At 34.5% G+C, this 20,121-nt stretch overlaps 2 protein-coding genes and 1 non-coding gene across 9 annotated transcripts; all 3 read left to right on the top strand.

Annotated features, from left to right (window-relative positions):
• The first annotated feature begins 4,976 nt into the window (after nt 1-4,976).
• LOC110648842 (polyadenylate-binding protein RBP47) lies at nt 4,977-10,335 on the top strand. Of its 2 annotated transcripts, none has more exons than XM_021803202.2 (6): nt 4,977-5,731; nt 6,531-6,999; nt 9,047-9,114; nt 9,193-9,323; nt 9,435-9,531; nt 9,900-10,335. In XM_021803202.2, the coding sequence occupies exons 1-6, from the start codon at nt 5,372-5,374 to the stop codon at nt 10,053-10,055; spliced, it is 1,281 nt and encodes a 426-aa protein (XP_021658894.2). In that variant the 5' UTR covers nt 4,977-5,371; the 3' UTR covers nt 10,056-10,335. The 2 variants fall into 2 exon arrangements, with proteins under 2 accessions (XP_021658894.2, XP_021658893.2); XM_021803201.2 differs by having other exon boundaries at nt 4,978-5,731; nt 9,890-10,335.
• A 1,148-nt stretch (nt 10,336-11,483) lies between these two features.
• On the top strand, nt 11,484-17,389 carry LOC110648843 (uroporphyrinogen-III synthase, chloroplastic). 6 transcript variants are annotated; one of them, XR_009142975.1, is made up of 10 exons: nt 11,484-11,821; nt 13,064-13,151; nt 13,571-13,637; nt 14,322-14,440; nt 14,594-14,677; nt 14,788-14,843; nt 15,527-15,612; nt 15,972-16,168; nt 16,703-16,769; nt 16,889-17,389. XR_009142975.1 is itself a non-coding variant. In XM_021803205.2 (10 exons), exons 1-9 carry the CDS (start codon nt 11,579-11,581, stop codon nt 16,721-16,723), a joined length of 927 nt encoding a protein of 308 aa, XP_021658897.2. In that variant the 5' UTR covers nt 11,493-11,578; the 3' UTR covers nt 16,724-16,769; nt 16,889-17,389. The 6 variants fall into 6 exon arrangements, 2 of the variants coding, with proteins under 2 accessions (XP_021658897.2, XP_021658895.2); XR_009142974.1 differs by having other exon boundaries at nt 11,488-11,821; nt 14,594-14,689; XM_021803205.2 differs by having other exon boundaries at nt 11,493-11,821; nt 14,594-14,689; nt 15,972-16,122.
• Nucleotides 17,390-18,693: 1,304 nt separating this feature from the next.
• Nucleotides 18,694-18,766, top strand: TRNAF-GAA (transfer RNA phenylalanine (anticodon GAA)). Its single transcript has one exon. It is a non-coding gene; the product is annotated as a tRNA-Phe (tRNA).
• The last annotated feature ends 1,355 nt before the right edge of the window (nt 18,767-20,121 follow it).

The following is a 20,121-nucleotide window of genomic DNA, read 5'->3' as shown; positions in this document are numbered from 1 at the left end:
ACTTTGATGATTTTTAAAAATTAATTTAAAGACCACGTGGCAAAACTAAAAATATATTTAAAATCTACGAATTTTTCTGAAATTTTGGACCTCGAAATTCAAAATTTTGTATTTCTCTCTTCCTTTTTCTTCCTCCCTCCTCCTCCTTCTCTCTTTCTCCCGCTTTCTCTCTCCTCCCGACCACCTCCCTTGCCTCCCATTTCGCGGCGCGAGCCCCCTATCCCCCCCCCCAGCCCCACCACACCACCCCAAAGCGGCTGCGCGAACTCCTCCCCAAAATCCGGTCGATCCGCCACCAATCGTCTTGTGTCTAAAATCATCTACTTGTCGAGAGCTTTCCATAGACACCAAGAACGCCAAATCCATCGGCGGTTTGTCTAATTTTTGCGAAGTTTTAGCCAATTTTGACTTTCGTGCTAGATTTCTGAATCGCTCCACTCATCGAGAGCTTCGCGACATAAATTTCGAATTTTTCCGATGGGTCCCACGTCTTTTGAGCATTAAATGAGCTTAGAAAATTCTGAAAATTTATGTACTAACCCCATGTCGTGGGCTTCGTAGGTATCTTCAATTCGCGGAAATTCGACGTTTGACGTTCAAGTTTCCGGAAAAGTCTCCGGCCGAGGTTTTGGCTACCCCCATTGTCGGATGTCAACCTTGCTTTTTCGTAATTTTCTAGTGCTTAAATAGGATTAAAAATCCATAAAATATTCGTGGTAGCTTAAAAAATTATGATTCTTTTTGCAATAGCCTAGTAATATTGCTAAGGACTGCGGGGCAAAGTTTTAGAATTTTTAGAGCTTATTTGGGCAGTTTTTGCAAAAATGATCAATTATAAGGACTAAATTGAATTTTTACATACTGTGATGAATGACTGATTTGATGAGCCCAGAAGGGGCTGTATAATGTGATTGAACTGTGGATATATGAGTTGCGAATATAGAAGTGTGATTTGAGCCATTTTGTAGGTTGGGTAGGTCTTAGGTATAGGGGAGACTCTGCCGGATTTTCGGCACGACTTATGACATATTTGGTCTTTTCTTGATTGTATTGAGTCATTTGTATTAAATAATTGTAATGTAATTGTCGGGTGGTCCGTGATTCTTCCTCCGAGTAAAATATTAATTTTAATTGTAATTTCACTATTATTATATGTTCAAGCATGCCCATGCATCACTTATATGCATATATCTATGTAGATAAACTTTAGGCAATATTTATGTTGCATTCATAACTGTGAAAGTGCCATGTATGTTGTTGTGGTAATTTGGGTGATGTGGTGTGGACTATGGATAGGACGGTAGACAGGAGATCTTCAGTAGACACGGCTTGAGTTCTTCGCTGGGACCCCGATTTGGTTATTAAGTGGAAGTCCGAGCTGAGTTCTTCGCTGGCACAGTTGGAATAAAGAGAGCTGTATAGGAGATCAACTCCCATATATATATGATTGATATTGCTGGGTGCGTGAGTGCTCCAAATTACCTTTTTGATGTTATGATGTGAATTTATTGATGATGCTGCATTTCACTCTACAAGGTGCACTAGTTCTAGATAGTTATAGAGATTATGGTTAAAATTAATATTTTATTCTTCAATATTTTTCCACGATGATATTTTTTAGGCTAACCTGCTTTCTCCCTCGCAGGTCGATTATTAATGTTTGTATAAACTTGTTAAATCTTAGAATTTCCGCATGTGTTAGAAATGTTTATTTGATATGGGTCTGTAAACTAAATTATTATTTTGGACCTGTAAACTTAATATTCTATGCATGTTTGATGGATTGGATGAGGGAGCTGAGCTCCCATTTATTTTTATGCTGATGAGTATGTGAAGGGTGAGCTGAGCTCCCCAATTGAGTATTTATTGTGTTTACAGGTCCGGTGAGTCAAAAACTCCCCGTTGAAAGGTCCATTTTATGGCCGGACTCTGTCCTGTTGATTTCTTGAAATTGGGCCCAAATGGGCCTTAGAGTTGGGTTAAGTGAATAGTTAGGCTTACTACGGGCCTCGGGGGCTTTAGGCTGGCCCAGGTCCTAGTGCCGGTCCGGCTCATGGGTTGGGTCGTGACATATATTTTTTATAATAATATTTATAAATTATATATTTTTATTTTAAATAAAATAAAATTTAGGTATTTTATGAAATTATTATTTTTTAAATATAAATTATTAAAAAAATAAATTTTTAGTCATTAATTAAAATATATAAAATTAAATGGGTTTAGATATTATTCGGCTAATAATAATAAGGTTTAAGATGGATTCAAGTAGTTAATAAAAAATTTTAATTGGTTTTGAAATGAATTTGAGTTTTAGAAATATTAATTGACTTCGGATAGTAATGTAATTTTTGTGAATACCCTATCTGTTACCATCCCTATAAATTATTAAATATTTATCTCAATGAGTACTGTTCACAACTTTTACATAGTGAAATTATTTATTATTTGTTAATAAGCATTAACTGAAGTTGTTTTTAAAATGATGAGATTTTGAATTTAAATTCAATTAGAGTGAATTATATTAAAATATATCTTTTATTCAATTACTAAATTATTATAATAATAGAAAAAAAATTACAAATTAAAATGTTTGAAAGGAAATTGAAATTGAAAAAAATATATTGTGGCATCATGGATGGTTGAAAAGTCAAAGTAAAAATAATTTTATTCTTTGAACCTAGTCTATATATGAGATGGGTTTCTATTGTTGAATAAAAAACCCCACATATAGCCCATAAGCATACTCATTCAATTTTGTCAATGTAAATAAAACAGAGGACCTTAATTATTAATTATATATATATATATATATATATATATATATATATATATTTATTTATTTATTTATTTTAACTTAGCTAATATCTGTTGCTTATAATTGGGCCACCAATCCAAGTCTTGCATGTTATCTTTTAACTCTTTTCAATAGGCCCAAAACTTGCACATCTTGTACATGTGCAAAAACATGTCCACACACATGAAAGAAAAAGAAAATCATTCATTTGATTATTGAGTTATAAATTTAATAATTCATTCATTCATCTATATTCATCTATTTTTATCTCATAACAATCAAAGAAATAATTAAATCATTTAAATTATACTCCTTTCATCCGATAAAAATAAATTTGATTCTATTTTCATATGGATAAAAAAAATATAATTAATATAATTAAAATAATAAATTTTATTTAATATTTTCCTAATATACCCTCCACTCATTACTTCATTAAAAATTAAATAATTCATATTACTAAATTATTATTGAAACTAATAGGATTTATTTTTTTAATACATATTAAGAAGATGCATATTAGGAAGCTAATAAATAAACTACCATTTCAAAAAGGAAAATGACCTATAATTTGGAATAATTAAAAAAGAAAATTAAACCTATCTTTGTGAAATGGAGGGAGTAATAAAATAATTATAATTTGACTAAATTACCCTTGTCTCACATAATTAAAAGATAGAGAAAAATTATAAGATGGATTTTAGAAAATTATAGAAATATTGTTGAAATACTTTTTAAGGTTTTTGTACAATAACTAAATAAATAATTTGATAACCTCATTTTTATTAAAAAGTACTAATAATTGAATAAAGTAGCTTTGTAGTGCCCTCAAAATGTAAAAAAATGATAAAAAAAAGATAAATGCATTAAGAATAATAATTGATAGGATAAAATTAGAAAAAAAAAAATTAATGCTTTCTTAATTTTGTGGGAATTTTTTTTTAAAACAACACTTAAAATGGGATGGAGGAGTTACTCTTAATCTTCTCAAAATAACAAATAATTTTTGGTAAAATACCTTCACATTCCCAAATCTCAATTAGAAAAGAATTAACATTTAAACAAGTTTTTGTTTAAGAAAAATATTTAAACAAAGTTAATTTGAGTTAATTAAGTTAGTTAGCATTTAAAAAATAAAGTGGGAGAAACACATTTTTGTTCAAAAAAACATTAAAACAAATTAATTTGAGTTAATGAAGTTAGTTAGCATTTAAGAAATAAAGTAGAAGAAACACTCATCATTGCTTGCAGTAACATATTAATCACAAATTACAACTAAATGTTAATTGAGTTGAATGTGTAAGTTTTTACCCTAATTAGGTATTTAACCTTTCCTAATCTGTCTTGCATTAAAACTTAACAGATCACTCACTAAGGGTATAACATTTAAACTTAATTGTTTTATTATATTTAAATTTAAGTATTTTTATATGTTTTATTCACAATTTGAGATTTTAAAAATTTATTTTTTATTATTTAAAAAAAAATATATAAGCTCCTAATTTTTTCTATTTTAATGGGATTACTAATTTTTTTTTAAAATTATAATCTATTAAATTTAGAATTAATCAGAATTATTTTAAATTAAATTAAAATTAGATAAAATTAACTTTATTTATTTGATTAGATAAAAATAAGTTTTTTTAAAATAAAAATTTAAAAGAATTTCATAGTCAAATTTGAATAAATCAAATAAATTATATCATAATCAAATCAAACTCAAATTAAAAATTAAAATTGAAATCAAAAGGAACTATTTGATTTGATTCTAAATTTCAAACTTAAAATCATTTTGTGTCTTACGTACACTAATCTTTTTTTTTTATTATTAAATTTAAGTTAAAAATAAATTTAAATTATTATTAAAATTATAATAATTTTAATAAAATCTTTGATTTTATATAATTTATATATACACGTATTTTCATAATACGACGTGGGATTTCGAAAGATGAGTCCTCTACTACACCCACACTTAGGGACCTTAAAAATACACTAACCTAAATCCCACAAAAATACAACCTTAAATATAGGTTTCCTTTTTCAGGCGGCTATTGCAAGCCTGCAACAAGGATTTGGTCAGAAGTAAGGAGAGTTTACTAGTACTTGATGGATTAACCGCGACGTAGAAAATTACCATTCCCAGTAAAAAAATCCAAAACTAAATCTATGAAGCAAAACTGAAAATATCTACTGAAAGGAGAGAAGATTACCCACAAAACCAATGAATGAGCAGCTGGCGGCGGATCCATGAGAGGAGAGAAAACCAAAGTAGCATCACATGCATTATCCTCCGGTTTCACCAAAACCAACGGCTACGATCTAACCTCATTCCCACAATCCAACGGCCCTAACGACAACCGCGTTCGCAGACCCAACTCATGAACCCTTCCCTCTTCATATCCCTTTTAACAAACAAACATAAATCCTCTCCCTAGACGCTAACCGTCTCTCTCTCTCTCTCTCTCTCTCTCTCTCTCTCTCTAACCAAGAACTCAGATTCATATCTAACTTCTCTCTCTTTTCAAACTCAGATTCATTTATATTCTTTTAGATAATAAATAAGGTAATAAGATGCAATCCAACGGCTCCGATTCGCAGCTGGAGCAGCAGAAACAACTCCAGCAACAGCCGCCGCCTCCACCACCGCCACCACCACAACAGCAGCAGTGGATGGCGATGCAGTATCCAGCGACTGCTATGGTAATGCAGCACCAAATGATTCCACCTCAGCATTACGCGCCGCCACCGCCGCAGCACTACATGGCTGCGTACCATCAATACCACCAGCACCATCCGCACCTACAACAACCGCTGCAGCAACATCATCAAAATCAGGGATCTAGCGGTGAGAATAAAACTATTTGGATCGGTGATTTGCATCACTGGATGGACGAAAATTATCTCCATACATGTTTTGCTTCCGCCGGCGAGGTAGAAAGGACTTTCCCTATGTATCTATCTCTCTTTGCATATATATGAATGCATTTTTTGTGAATATTGTATTTTTTTCCCTTTTTTTTTCTGTTAATGTCTCCATATATGGATGCGCTGGGTAAATTATTAAGTGAATCCTGGATCGCTGTGTGTGTTTTTATCATGGTGGAGCTGTCTGTTTTGTTTTTATAAGAAACTATTAATATGGACTCGAATTGAGGGAGGCAAATTTAAAATTGATTGCAACATGTCTTAGGAAGTCTATCTTTATACATATTATGGCATTGCATTGGAAAGAAAACGAAAAAAGAAAAAGAAAAATTTTCAAGTATAATCCTGGTATATATATATCATGGTGGCGTGCATATGTGCCCGCTTTTATTCTTTTGGATTGAGGGTAGGACTCTTGTGAACAAAATTTTTGCATAATATGAAGCATTTCACAAAGCATAGTAATTTTTATATGGTAATCAAGAAAAATCGCCTGTTAGGGTCAAAATGGAATGGAATAGAAATAGAAGTTGCATATATAGATATGCCAATTTAATTTTGTGGAGAACACATGGAGCCATCCTAAGTATGACTTTTGAATATTATTCTTAGGAAGTGGATTTTTTTATCACCTAAATAGATTGAGCTAAGCACAAATACAACATTTGGATTTTTTGTGTAATGTATAAAATGAGATTCTATTCCAATTTCCATTTCTAGGGCAAGCCACACAATACCTCAATTTTCTTGCGTCTGTTTGTTTGATTGACTACCACTCTGATGACTAGTGTTATTTATTGCACAGATTGCTTCCATTAAGGTTATTCGCAATAAGCAGACTGGTTTGTCTGAGGGCTATGGGTTTGTAGAATTTTTTACACCTGCAGAAGCCGAGCAGGTTCTGCAGAGCTATACTGGCATTTTGATGCCTAATACAGAACAGCCTTTCCGTCTCAACTGGGCAACATTTAGCTCGGGTGACAAGCGATCAGAAAATGCACCTGATCTTTCTATTTTTGTAGGAGATTTAGCAGCTGATGTTACTGATAGTGTGTTGCATGAAACTTTTGCTAGTAAATATCCATCGGTTAAAGCTGCTAAAGTTGTATTTGATGCCAATACTGGGCGTTCAAAAGGTTATGGTTTTGTGAGATTTGGAGATGATAGTGAAAGAGCACAGGCCATGGCAGAAATGAATGGTGTATATTGTTCAAGCAGGCCTATGCGTATTGGTGCCGCAACTCCCAGGAAGTCTTCTGGATATCAGCAACAAGGTATCTGGTTATTTTGTTTTGCTTTGGATTTGCATCATCCAAATTTAATTGTTGATATTGGTGCTTTATTTTAATTTCTAAAAAATTTTTCATAATAGTTTCATTGACTGTTCAAAATACTCTTGACTATCTTATTTTGGATAATAAAAATAAGCTGTTTAGGCCTTACAATTTCAGTTTGCGTAATAATTTCATATACTATTCTAATCTCTCTCTCTCTCTCTCTCTCTCTCTTTCTCGCACGCGCGCATGCACTGTTGGCGACAGACACAAAAATAAAAAAGGCATATCAACACATAGGCTTCTTCTCTTCACCTTGAGGAATATGTTTCAAGGATTCTTTTGAAGTCCTCTATAATCTACTAGTTTCTTTATCAGGAAAATAATCTATTATATATTGGATAAGGATGTGAGACACGTGCTCTATAGGAGGTTCCTTTTGATTTTCAGCACTGCAACTCATTTAATTCATACATCTTCTTCTGTTTGATACATGCTCAAATTTGATCTCAGATTCCTTTCCTCCCCCCTCAAATGCCATCTCTGCACCTGAAAAGAATTTGGTTCACCCTTTTGTATTGTGGCGATGGTCATATTGTTGTGCCACTCTGAAAAAATGTAATTATTGTTGAAGCAGTACCTTGCCATGTTGGAAGTCACTTGTCTACTTTTACTCATCAAACTAAAGAAGTGATAAGTGATCTATAATTACATTCTTATTTTGTTTCCTCATATGCAAGTTTCAACCATCATCTTTTCCTTACTCTGTGCTAGTTTGACATGTTCAGTTTTGTGTGATTATGTTATTATTTGTACTTTGGTGAAAGTTCAATGTGTATGCTCCTTTAATTTTAATTGTGACCTTAGAAATGGTTGATTGGATTATTTTCTCTGCTTTTCATGTGTCAACTTGCTAATTCTGAACAATCATAAAAGGTGTTTTCATTCTTCACTGATGATAGTGAAAAGGAACAGGAACATTGGAATTCATTTACTTGGAAAATACGTTTCTTGTGGGATGGGGGCGGTTTGAATACATAGAAGAATCTTGTGTTCTTTTTGAAGGTTTCTGTATGTTGAGTAAGGTCTAGTCATAATTTTTTTCTTAAAAATTAGGCTGTTACTTTTATTATTGAAGTTACTGAGTGTTGCCCAGTTGTAGAATGCCCAAGTTTCCAAATTGTCATGATATAGCTCTTTGATTTTATATATGACCTTGGCTTGTTTATTATGAGATGCAAAATAGTTAAAAGAGTGCATTCTGAGACCAAGTTTGCAGAGTTATGGTTTTAAGTGCGATCAATGGGCAATTTTGCTGTTAGTTTATAGTGTTTTAGAATGGTTCTATAGTATGAGAATTGTGAAATCCAGCAGAAGACTTTATATCAGTGTTTAAAGTAATCCATACGAGTGTCTGAATACCTTGAAAGTTTACTGAAGGTTGCATTTTAGGTTTGGATTGCAGAGGTGAGCTAAATCATTTCATGTGGTAATCTGGTTAAGTGTTCTCCATGCTTAAGTATCTATGTTGGCAAAGTAGGGATTTTTCTTCGTCTGAAATGTCATTTTGTTGTTTCTCCTTGCTTTAATTTTTCTGTGTGAAGCTCTGATCTTTTCATTTCATGTTTCTCTTTACTTCATAAAAGCTGGTGACTTGCTAGATTTTCCTCCGGAACTTTTTACTTTTAATGAAGTCAAGTCTACTAGGTGTTATGTTGGTCCTGGAGTTTAAATGATGATCTCTTTTGTACCGTGATCGGTATCATATAAAAGATCTGAACACCCTTTTTTGGGCAGTGATCACATAATGGAACAGTAGATTTCTCAAAAATGCTAGCTTCCATGGAATTTTTATAGAAGTTATTCATGCCATGCATTCTGTTGACTCTTATCATCATAAGTGGTTTGATTGTAGTTGCTTTTGGTTCTTATTTCCTTTTTTATTTTTGCCCTGTTGATCTTCTGCCAAATAAATTCCTTCATACGGCGGTTAAAAATTTAGTTTGAATCTGGACTTGTGTCAAACCCTTCTTCTGTTTTTTCTTAGGTGGATATGCATCAAATGGTGCCTTTGGCCAAGGCTTTCAATCTGATGGTGATTCCACTAACACAACAGTGAGTTTCCATCTTCATGTGGTTTAACCACTAGATGGTCCATGTTCTTCTGTCTGACTAAACCATGTTTCTCTGTAGATTTTTGTTGGAGGACTTGACCCTAATGTCACGGACGAAGATCTCAAGCAACCTTTTTCTCAATATGGTGAGATAGTTTCTGTTAAAATTCCAGTTGGTAAAGGATGTGGATTTGTACAATTTGGCAACAGGTAAAACTTGTAGTTCAGCTCTGTATCGCCTGTGAATGAAATGCTAAAAATTGAGTTCAGTTATTTCTTCATAGAGTTCTTAAATACCCTCCATCTAACTTGTGTCAACAGGAGTAATGCTGAGGAGGCATTGCAAAAATTGAATGGGACAGTAATTGGCAAGCAAACAGTGCGTCTTTCTTGGGGTCGCAATCCAGCAAATAAGCAGGTATGTATGTCAGTTCCTTGTGCCTCCTTCCCAATAAGAAAACTTCAACTTATGAACATTGCGGATTCCAGGGTGTAATTATCTTGGAGGAAACAGTTTGAATGAGTTTTAGCAGTTCAAAGGTTTCATTCTTAAGTTTTCTGGGATCTTTAATTTCCCAGGAAGTAGTTGATGCAGCTTTGTTAGAATTAATCAGGTTTTACTTAAATTGTAGTCTTGACATCAAAAATGGAAATTTATTTTACAGCAATCGAAGTGATCTGAAAGTATATGTGGAACCAACCATTATTAGAAATGAATTGTGTTAAATATGCTACTAGATTATTTATTTTCTTCTGTTATTTTGAGGATTTGACAGTTTCGATCAGATTTTGGCAACCAATGGAGTGGGGCATACTACGGAGGGCAGGTTTACGATGGCTATGGATATGCTTTACCACCACCTCATGATCCAAGTATGTATGCTGCAACAGCTGCAGCATATGGCACTTACCCTGTGTACGGTAGCCATCAACAGCAAGTAAGCTGAAAGAATCGCAACATAACATATAGTTCTAGCAATCTGGATTTGTCACGCTAGAAGAGACAAAACTGTCTCATTTCTCCCTAGGTCTATTGGTTCTGTAGAATTCTTATAAATCCCTCCAATTTGTGGAGAGGAACCGAATTTTGATGACCTGAGAAGTCTTCTGTGGATTTAATTAATCATTTGTTTAGAATTACGGTGGCTGAGGTAAAAACTTATTTATTGGAATGCATGAATTTGTGAATGTGTCATGTGGCAAGAGTGCTTCATGAATAAAACATGTGGTCTAATGTGTGTTACATATGTTTATTCTAGATATATTCTATAATACCTCCATGCTTACTATTTCACCTAACTTAGATGTATTTTTGGGCAACGTATTAAAGTACGGTCTAACCAGCTTTGATTTGAATTTTCTTCATTGAAGTTTCCAACTTTGCGTCTTATTATTCTCAAATGGGAGAGAAATTCTTCATGAAATTTTTGATTTTATTTTTCAAATTATATGAGGCCACTAGGGCTTTTTGGTTTAGCAGTTGCTCAAAATTGGCATGATTTTTGGGTGCGTTGTCCTTGACAAGTTTATCTTCTTTGAAATTCAGTATGGGGATGGGATTTCAGGTTTGACCCTGTTGATCTCACACTGGTTGTCGTGTTGTAACTTTGTGAAATCACTGCCCATAGTTTTCAAGTTATTTTAATTCTTTCAAGATTCTTGACGTAATGTCTGTGAGGATGAGTAAGCTCAAAATCCAGACACGCTTTATGTGATCTTATCTTGTTGAAGGTGTGTAATATATTTAAAACTGATTTAATGGGTCACGCAACAAAATAACTTTAGATGAAAAAATCTTTATTGTCTCCACTTAAGCTAGGAAGACCAATTAAGCTATGATATGACATAATTATATATATTATGTAGAATTAAAATTATTTTTTTAATTAATTAAGAATATATGTACATTTAAAATATTATATATATATATATATATATATATAATTTCATATTATATAAAATAATTTACCACTCTGAAATTGCTTAGAAATTCCATTTTAAAATCGGGAAAAGGACGCACCGTAATCTATCTGTGGTCCCCAGCCACACCGCGTCCTGCACGTGACCCACAAATCCATTTGGGCCAGCGTCTTGTGTTCTTGTTATCAGAGCCACCACACGCCAATGGATTCCATTATCGGTAGTCGAGTCAACAAAATCCATTGCAATCTTAAAAATACTCTGTCCTCTTTTAATTAAAATTTATTAATTATATAAAAATTGATTTAATAATATAAAAAAATTATATAAAAATTAAAATAAAAAATCAATTATTTTATTTATACATATTATAAACTTTTAATTATTAATAAATTATATATTTTTATATAAATCAAATTAAATTAAATTAAATTAAATTGTGGGGCTTTGAATTTTTATTATGATTTCTTTTTCGCCTTTCCGTTGAGATATTTTGATTAAAATAATAATTATGGGGTCGGCTGCTTAATTTGTTAACATTGGGTATGGGGTCTCTGTCCAACACGTCGCCGATGGCACAACTCTCTCACTTCTGTCTTGCTCTTCTGCCTCCTTCAGCTTCGTCTGCTCCTTTTTGTCTGCAATTTCACCCACGAATTTCTTTTCCGACTCCGTCTTTTCAAATTCGAGCATGTTCTTCTTCGTCTTCAACTTCTATTTCAGCTGCAAAGCCGAAAGTCGTCGTCACAAGAGAACGAGGCAAAAATGGCAAGCTCATTAAAGCTCTGGTGCCGTTCTCTCTCCCTCTTTGTCTTCTTTCGCTTCTTCTTATTTTTCTTTTTCTTATTTGCATTTGTGGAGCATTTGATTTTTGCATTTTATTGAGATTTTGAGTTTATCAATTTTTTTTATATAAATTGCATTGTGTTGTTTTGTTTTATATTGGATTGGAACTCTATAACGTGTTGAATTTTTCGGAATTGTTTTTGATAATAAAAATTTTCTCATGTCAAGTGTTTGATTAAATGCGGAAGAGTCGCGCTTCATTTTCAGCATTTTACTTTTGATTCAACTAATGTACTTGAGTCTTGCCATATGGCGATAATGGAATCTTACATGACCATTTCAATTATTGAACTCTTGTAAACAGTATTTGAGCTGGTCAAAAGTAGAGGTGATGTTTGAATCTTATGTAAAAACTTGTTTGATGCGCAAGGCATAAATAGATAAGTCGAGCTTGTGGGGATTTTATGGTGTTCAAAGCGGAGATTATGTTTGGATAATTGGAAAAAAGAAATTTAGATGTGGTTTACCTGTTTAATTAATAAGTTTACTAATTAAGTAAACTTCGAGTATTCTTGAAACTGTTCGCGAGTACTTACCAAAAATGCATCTTCTGCAAAAGTATATCAAATGCATGCTGCAATGATCCACTAATATTACAGAGTCTTAATTGAATCAACAACAATAAAAACCAAGCCCCAGGGGTTGGCTATATAGATTCTTTTTCCCTATTTAAATCAATTACTTTCTTTCACGTTATTTTAGATCTCCCCATTTCCCTCCTCATTCATTTCACCACTAATTTATCACTACTTATTACACATCGGTACTGGAACAATATATCCACAGTTAATATTTTTTTAAGCAATGAAAGGTCTAGAGTGTCTCAACTATTCAATGTACAGTTCTTTGCAGCAATCAAATGAGCAGTCATGATAGTAGCTAAGAAATCTGTAAGTTGGTCAATTTCTATTATTTTTACGTGCTTTTGGGTGACTTGCTATTTGAAAGTCTAGTATTTATTGTTTGTGCATCATGCTTTGTAAGTGTGGAAAAATTGTATTGCTGATCTTCTATATAGGGGAAGGGGTTGGGGGAGTGCTGTTACTGATACTAGTGCTTTAGACCATATGAGTACGGGTATAATGGGCATATGTTGGTCATTTGATGCGAAATAATATGATAATGATTCCATTGTTGCATATGTTTGACAGAGTATATAGTTAAAGATTTTCCATTTTTTTCAGGCCAAACATGGTATCAATTGCTTGGAGCTTCCTCTAATTCAGCATACTGAAGGACCTGATTTGGATAGACTCCCTTCTGTATTAAGTAGTAATTTCTCTAACTTGATGAATTAGCTCTATGGTGGTATAAAACACATGTTATTTTATACATTACTTGCCAACTTCTTGCTTATCAGCCCTTTATATTTTGACCCTTGAACATAGAAAGACATGATTTAGGGTCAGCGCTGGAGCCATTTCTCAGACTCATGGTGGCTCTGAGTGGTCCTTGCTGATTCCTAGCCTGATATTTTACATATATAAATTCCTTGTTGTCCATATAGTTATTTTGTTGTTGATACTTTGTATTCTGTGCTCCTCACTATTAATTTATAAAAAGGTGATTATCGATTTTTTTTTTCATGTGCATGTTTGTTGTAATTACTATCATGGCTTTCCCTAGTCTGAACTACAATTGTGCTATTTATATTGTATTTTCTTATTATTTTATTGTAATGATTTCTGCAGATACTTCATTTGACTGGGTTGTCATAACTTCCCCTGAAGCGGGTTCGGTGTTTCTGGAGGCATGGAAGTATGTGTTTGAAGTTTTTGACAAGATAGTGTCCATTTTGGATATGAGTAGTTCCTTGAATTTTGTCTACAAAGTCTAACGGGGTTTCTTTTGTTACTACTAAAATCTTTGATGCTCAAATGTAACTTTGAATGTATGTCTCTTGTTCCTCTGCATTTCAATAGCTCGTCTGATAAATATGCAAATGCACTGGTCTGTTGTCACCCTGGGATGTATGCTTTAATCTGTGGACTGCAGAGAATTTCTGTTGTAGTTAATTTTATGTTAACATATTAATAGCAGAAGGCCATGCATCGCTATTTTCCCTTTCTATCAAATCCTCATCCCCTTTCTTTCCTCTGTTTTCTTTTCCTTGGATTTGTACCTTTCCCTCTCTCTGAAAAAGTAAAGCAGAAAAGCATTCCAATGAATTGCATCGTTTCAGGATTTTTTATTTTCAGTGATCCCAAGCATCAAATGTATTCTTTGGATACTGGACGTAGAGTTTGCAAAACCTGTGCTTGTTATGAATCAGATATGTAGGATGCTAAATGTTAGTAGCGAGGTCTTAAATTAGTGTATCTAAAGGACATATAGACTAGAACTATTGTTCATTCTTGTTTATCTAAACAGCATACCTCTCTTTATTTTTCTGTCAGAGAAGTTAATATAAATCAATAAACTCGTCCTTAACTTGGTCCTTAGGGCAGCTGGTACCCCAAATGTTAAGATAGGGGTTGTAGGAGCAGGTACAGCGAGCATTTTTAATGAAGTGGTACAATCATCAGGGCAATCTCTTGATATTGCCTTTGCACCGTCTAAAGGTATTCACAGATGTATAAATATGCTGGCAATAATATAAATATATGCCTGCATTGAGCTTTTCCTTATTATGCTTCACCATATCACCAAACGGTTATGATTTTCCTAGCAAAGTGTCTCATGTTCCCTTTTTCATGAATTCTTTCACTCTTCAGCAACAGGCAAGGTTTTGGCATCAGAACTTCCAAAGAGCGAGAATGGAAGATGTACTGTGTTGTATCCAGCTTCTGCCAAAGCAAGTAATGAGATTGGTATTTAATCGTTCTGGTTGTATGCTTTGCTTGCAAAAATTTATTTATATGTGGGAAGCTGTGAAAGAATAATTTTGAAAATTTTACTTATGTTTCAGAGGAAGGCCTGTCAAATCGTGGATTTGAGGTTGTGAGACTAAATGCATACTCAACAGTAAGGATTTTAATTTTAGCACTTCATTGTGCTCTTCTAACTTTACTTCAATACTTAGAAAATGAGTGCATTGATAAAACTCATAAAGTAGGTTTTGTTTGTGCTAGTTTCATAATTTCTTATCTGAAATGGGGTTAAATTAATTGATGACTGACCAGCAACTGCCTTCTGGGTAATCTTTATTGCTAGGGTAGGCCTCCTGAACTTTAATATTTATCAAGAATTCCATGGATTTATTGGCCAATACTCCTCAGACCTAACTATGATGCTTGTACATCAGTAGGTTCATCATGGGTGGCTCTCCTTATTTGGGTTTTAAGGCAGCCTTAGATGTTCCTTGACTTGAGGTCATTTCTGCCCTTTTAGTTTAAAAATCAAGATTCAGTTCATAAACTGACTAAGAACCTAGGAATTGATTAAGCTAGATGGAGACATGTAGCAGAATAATTGAATGGTTGTGTTCAAAAGATCATCCTTATAAAGGTCAGCAGCATATTTTAGTAGTCCTTAACCTCTGAGTTCCACTTTATCACCTTGTTCTTGTTGTATTTAAGAGTGTTGCTTTGTTATCCTTGTCTTTATCTGTGATACCAATGCACTAATTAGATAGGAATGTCATGGATAAATTAGTGATATGTGTCATCAGGTACCCTCATTTGTAATTGTCACTTTGTCATTTTCAGGTACCTGTTGATCATGTTGACCAAATGGTGCTGAAGCAGGCACTTTTTTGCCCAGTCATTGCAGTTGCTTCTCCATCTGCAGTTCGGTAAGTCAGTTGCATTTTTAATAAAATTTGATAGTTTGACTGGAGCTGCCTGAGTAGCTGTGGACTCTGCAAAGGGGGTGGGGGATTGGGATATCAGTTCCCTGAGATAGAGTCTATTGAAATTACTTTCTTTTTTTTTTTCCCCCTGTTGATAAGGACGTTCTTCAATCCAACTTGCTGCTCTGTCTACCCTATACCTTTGGTCATTACAGATTTATGGTAGTGGCACCTTCTTGGTGCTTTTTGATATCATAAGAACTTCATGGAAACCACTCTCTGTCCCCCACCCCACTTTGAGCTAATCAGATTGACCAAGTATTCAATTCTGTGTACTTAGTTCATATGCCTTCATTGCACAGTGCCTGGTTCAATCTTATTTCAGAATCAAAGCAGTGGAATAATTCAGTGGCCTGCATTGGTGAGACAACTGCTTCAGCAGCAAAAAGCTTGGGATTGAAAAATGTGTACTTTCCAACTCATCCAGGTTTTGAAGGGTACTCCTCACTCAATGTACCTGTTCTTTCTTGTGTCAATCTCTCTGGAATATTGTTTACTGGTATTTAGATATCCATCTCATAGCTACAGCATTAACACTGGCTTGCATCAAGATCTCATAATGTCTGTTGTTCTAGACCTTTAAATTGACTCAGCAGATTGAGGTTCTGTCACAAGACAAGCATGCTTTTATTGTAAGTAGTGAATGTCCCTAGCTCTTAAATGTTAAGCCTTGTGGTCCTATAGCAGAAGCAGTTATGGTAACTAGAGTCCAAAGCATTCTGTGTCATTCTCGTCATTCTTCTTGTCTTTGTGATATCTTTTTATGTAAAAGACATCTATCTGACTGCAATCAGATATTTTGTTACAATCTCTCTCTCTCTCTCTCTCTCTCTCTCTCTCTCTCACACACACACACACACACACACACACACATATATATATATTACTTTCTTGATTTGATGTTATTTTTAATTTCATGAGAGGAATAAATTTGTTTTGCCACTTTTTTCCTTCAGTCCAATAGATAATTTTCCAGACAGGGCATGTTAAACAAATTCTTCACATGATAACTCTTCCTTTTTTTCCTTGGCAGGTGGGTAGGGAGCATCCTTGAAGCATCGAGGGCACATGATAACTCCTAGAAGTTGAAAACTTTTCAGGTAGCTTCTGCTTTTCTCATTCTTTATTTCTCCCCCCAACCCACCACTGCCTAGTGCTTTTATTCATCCTTGGTCGCTATATTAAACGACCTTGTCTTCTTTGAATTTTATTTCTTTAGTTTCCAGCAAGTCCTCGTCAGGCTTACAAGGAGGTCTAAGGCACAATATCGATGCACTTCCTAAAATGTCAAGGGCTGCAAAAGCAGGTTGCAGGATAGGATAAAATTATTTCAAGCAGCAAGCAAAAAGGTGGCAAATGTTTTGATATTTGGAGAGATCAAGTACAGTCATCACAGCTATATTTGAAAATCAGTCTGAAGACCATTGAGGTTGTCGCTGGAAAGAAAGCTATTGAGATGATATTGCCAGCAAGGAAGCCTCTCAATTTGTAATATGCGTTTTTTTTTTTTTTTTTTTTTTAATTTTTCATTATAACTCCATAACAATCAGTGCATGTTTATTAACACTGAAATGGAATATTTGCACTCTTTATCGAGCTGCTGACAAGAAGTGGAAATTTTTATTAGTGTTGTCACTTATATCATTGTGTATCATAGCCAATGAACACCTGAAGGCTTCTAAAGATTTTGTGCATGTTACTGGTGTTTCCAGTTTGTTAATGGGATATCTTGTGCATGTTCCTGGTAAAGCACCGTCTGTGTTGCCACTTACGTGTGATTGTTAGAACCAAAGTAATAATTAATGAAGAACTTATTGTTAAAACCTCAAATCGTAGTTATAGTAGTTGTATGATATGAAATGATACCTGCAGGATTTCCATGGGTAAGGAATAACAGTAACATTTGCATTGCATGTAGAGCAGGGATCAAATGTAAAAACCTTTTCTTATATTTTGATTGGTTAGCTTTTGTACATGTAAACACACAGAGAACACTGCACTAACAGAGCTGAAATTCAAGGGAGAATAGCACAAGGCAGCATAAATCCCAGGATCGATGCCACCGGTGCGGCGGCATCAGTCGCTTGCTTGAGCAAGCTGGGGAACGTAATGGCCTGCGTAGCTTTCTCCAGTTACAAAAAATTCCCTGGTCTTGTACTCGGGAAATCTGTCTAACCGGTTGACTAGAAATGAAAAGGACTCTCGGGCGGTTGTACTATCTTCACTTGAATCGTAGACAGATGTTGTGTTTGAATGAGAAAATCCAACACCAGCAGGGGATTCTAGGAAGAGAATGTTAGCATCTGGAAGTTGTTCAAAAATTGAACTAATCTGGTTTCGAACCGGACCTTGACAGGTTTAGCTGTAGAAATACTGATTTCAAAGGAGCATTCGCGGCTTTTACAAAAACTGAAAAGACTCACCATTATTCCAGGCGTATTCATTTCGATAAGGCGTTTTGCGGTCTCTGTTAACTCTGAGTGGCCCCAGTTCCATCATTGCTCCATTGCCAAAAGAAAAGCAACCAGTCCTTGCCCATCAAAGCCACAATGCTCAGTAACAAAGAGTTACAGGTTCAGGAAAATGTATGTTAGCAAATATGTGCATCAACTCCATTAATCCACAATACAAGAAGAAGAGTTTTGAGGTGACTCGACAGAATAATAAAACAAGGCTTGCCCTGCAATAGGATCCACAGTCACATACCCTGAGTAGTCTTCAAAACAAAGTCCACTCCATCAGCTTCATATTGTCCTGGCAATCTTTTAATCTTGTCGTTCTATTTTAGTCCATCTTGAGGACCTATCCACACCAGAGAGTATCCTTCAGATTTATCAGAATCAAAAGCAGTCCATCTTGATTCTCCATAAAAAAAGCTTTTCCTTGGACAACTCTTCCTGGTGGAAATCTTTCCCTCCATAGCAGTAGAGGATGCCAACAAGAGTGAAATCAAAACGATGAAAATAGAATTCGTCATCGGTTCTAGTTTAAAGGATGTCCTCAGTGTGCACGTAACGTTATTTAGCGGGGATAGCTCAGTTGGGAGAGCGTCAGACTGAAGATCTGAAGGTCGCGTGTTCGATCCACGCTCACCGCAAACTTATATTTTTCTAATTTTTTAAGTTTTGCTGGATTGGCCCAGGCCTGAGATGTTAGTCTTTGGGGCTGGTGGATTAGAACTTGTAGATCCAGGCCCAAGTAAGCAACCTGTAAAATGGGCATCAATTAACATTTAATAATTAAAATTTAATGTCTTATTAAACAGGTTTCAGGTAGATAAACATCCAGAAGCAAAATCAACAAAAGAAGAAAGCTCTGCCATCAGAAGTTTACTCTCCCTTTGCTACGGATTTTTATGTCTGTCCCAGGATTCTTTTCTTTTACCTAAACTTTCTCTTCTTTTCCTCATCAGCTTTTAAATTGCTGTGCACGTGCTACATATTTCTCGTCATTTGTAATAATAATGATAATAATAAAGAGAATACATTAAACATTTGCAATGTGCAGATGAAGTATGTCCTTTTTCTTTCTGTGGCTCCCAGAGAGAAACAAGATTTTCCTTCCCTTTTGCGTGTTTAGCAATCTTATTATATTACCACCAACATTTTTGTTCATAAACGCACTCTCCATATATATTAATGATTTTTCTTTTTTGGAAGTTATAATTAAAAATTGTTTGGCATCAAATCGTTGTATCAATTTGTTCTTTATTATTGGTATTCTTTTCATAAGGAGACATCATGATTTTAATTTATGACATTAACTAAATTTAATAGCATTAATTATGTATGATGGTAAAGATTCGTTTTATAAATTGAGGACTCATATAATTAGTGCTTAATTTGATCATAAGATTGTCACGACCCAACCTATGGGCCGGACCGGCACTAGGACCTGGGCCAGCTTAAAGCCCCCGAGGCCCGTAGTAAGCCTAACTGTTCATTAACCCAACTCTAAGACCCATTTGGGCCCAATATCAAGAAAACAAACGGACAGAGTCCGGCCATAAAATGGACTTACCAACGGGGAGTTTTCGACTCACCCGACCTGTAAACACAATATATAGTCAATTGGGGAGCTCAGCTCACCCTCCACATACTCATCAACATAATAATAAATGGGAGCTCAGCTCCCTCATCCAATCCATCAAACAGACATAGAATATTAAGTTTACAGGTCCAACATGATAATAATATTACAGACCAAATTCAAATAATTACTGCTAACACATGCGGAAATTCTAGGAGTACATAAAATTACACAAATATCGATAAACAACCTGCGAAGTATAAAGCGAGTTAACCTAGAATAAAATATCCTCCTGCGGCTGTAAAAATTTTTGAGCAGGAGTGGCGTTCGACTCGAGTAAAATATCAATTTTAACCATAATCTCTATAACTATCTCGTAACTAATGCACTGTAGAGTGAAATGCAACATCAACATCATATTCA

Source organism: Hevea brasiliensis, chromosome 2 (assembly GCF_030052815.1).
Source record: "Hevea brasiliensis isolate MT/VB/25A 57/8 chromosome 2, ASM3005281v1, whole genome shotgun sequence".
Lineage (NCBI taxonomy): Eukaryota > Viridiplantae > Streptophyta > Magnoliopsida > Malpighiales > Euphorbiaceae > Hevea > Hevea brasiliensis.
Note: the sequence above shows the minus strand (reverse complement) of the source record. Positions and strands in the feature narration are given on the sequence as shown.

What these genes read in the sequence shown, in the direction of transcription:
- LOC110648842 (XM_021803201.2), top strand. Translation starts at nt 5,372, where the DNA reads ATGCAATCCAACGGCTCCGATTCGCAGCTGGAGCAGCAGAAACAACTC. An exon ending in GTTTTGCTTCCGCCGGCGAG is followed by an intron (nt 5,732 to 6,530) that starts GTAGAAAGGACT and finishes TTTATTGCACAG; the next exon opens with ATTGCTTCCATTAAGGTTAT. An exon ending in GTGATTCCACTAACACAACA is followed by an intron (nt 9,115 to 9,192) that starts GTGAGTTTCCAT and finishes GTTTCTCTGTAG; the next exon opens with ATTTTTGTTGGAGGACTTGA.
- LOC110648843 (XM_021803203.2), top strand. Translation starts at nt 11,579, where the DNA reads ATGGGGTCTCTGTCCAACACGTCGCCGATGGCACAACTCTCTCACTTC. An exon ending in GCAAGCTCATTAAAGCTCTG is followed by an intron (nt 11,822 to 13,063) that starts GTGCCGTTCTCT and finishes CATTTTTTTCAG; the next exon opens with GCCAAACATGGTATCAATTG. An exon ending in CAAAGCAAGTAATGAGATTG is followed by an intron (nt 14,690 to 14,787) that starts GTATTTAATCGT and finishes CTTATGTTTCAG; the next exon opens with AGGAAGGCCTGTCAAATCGT.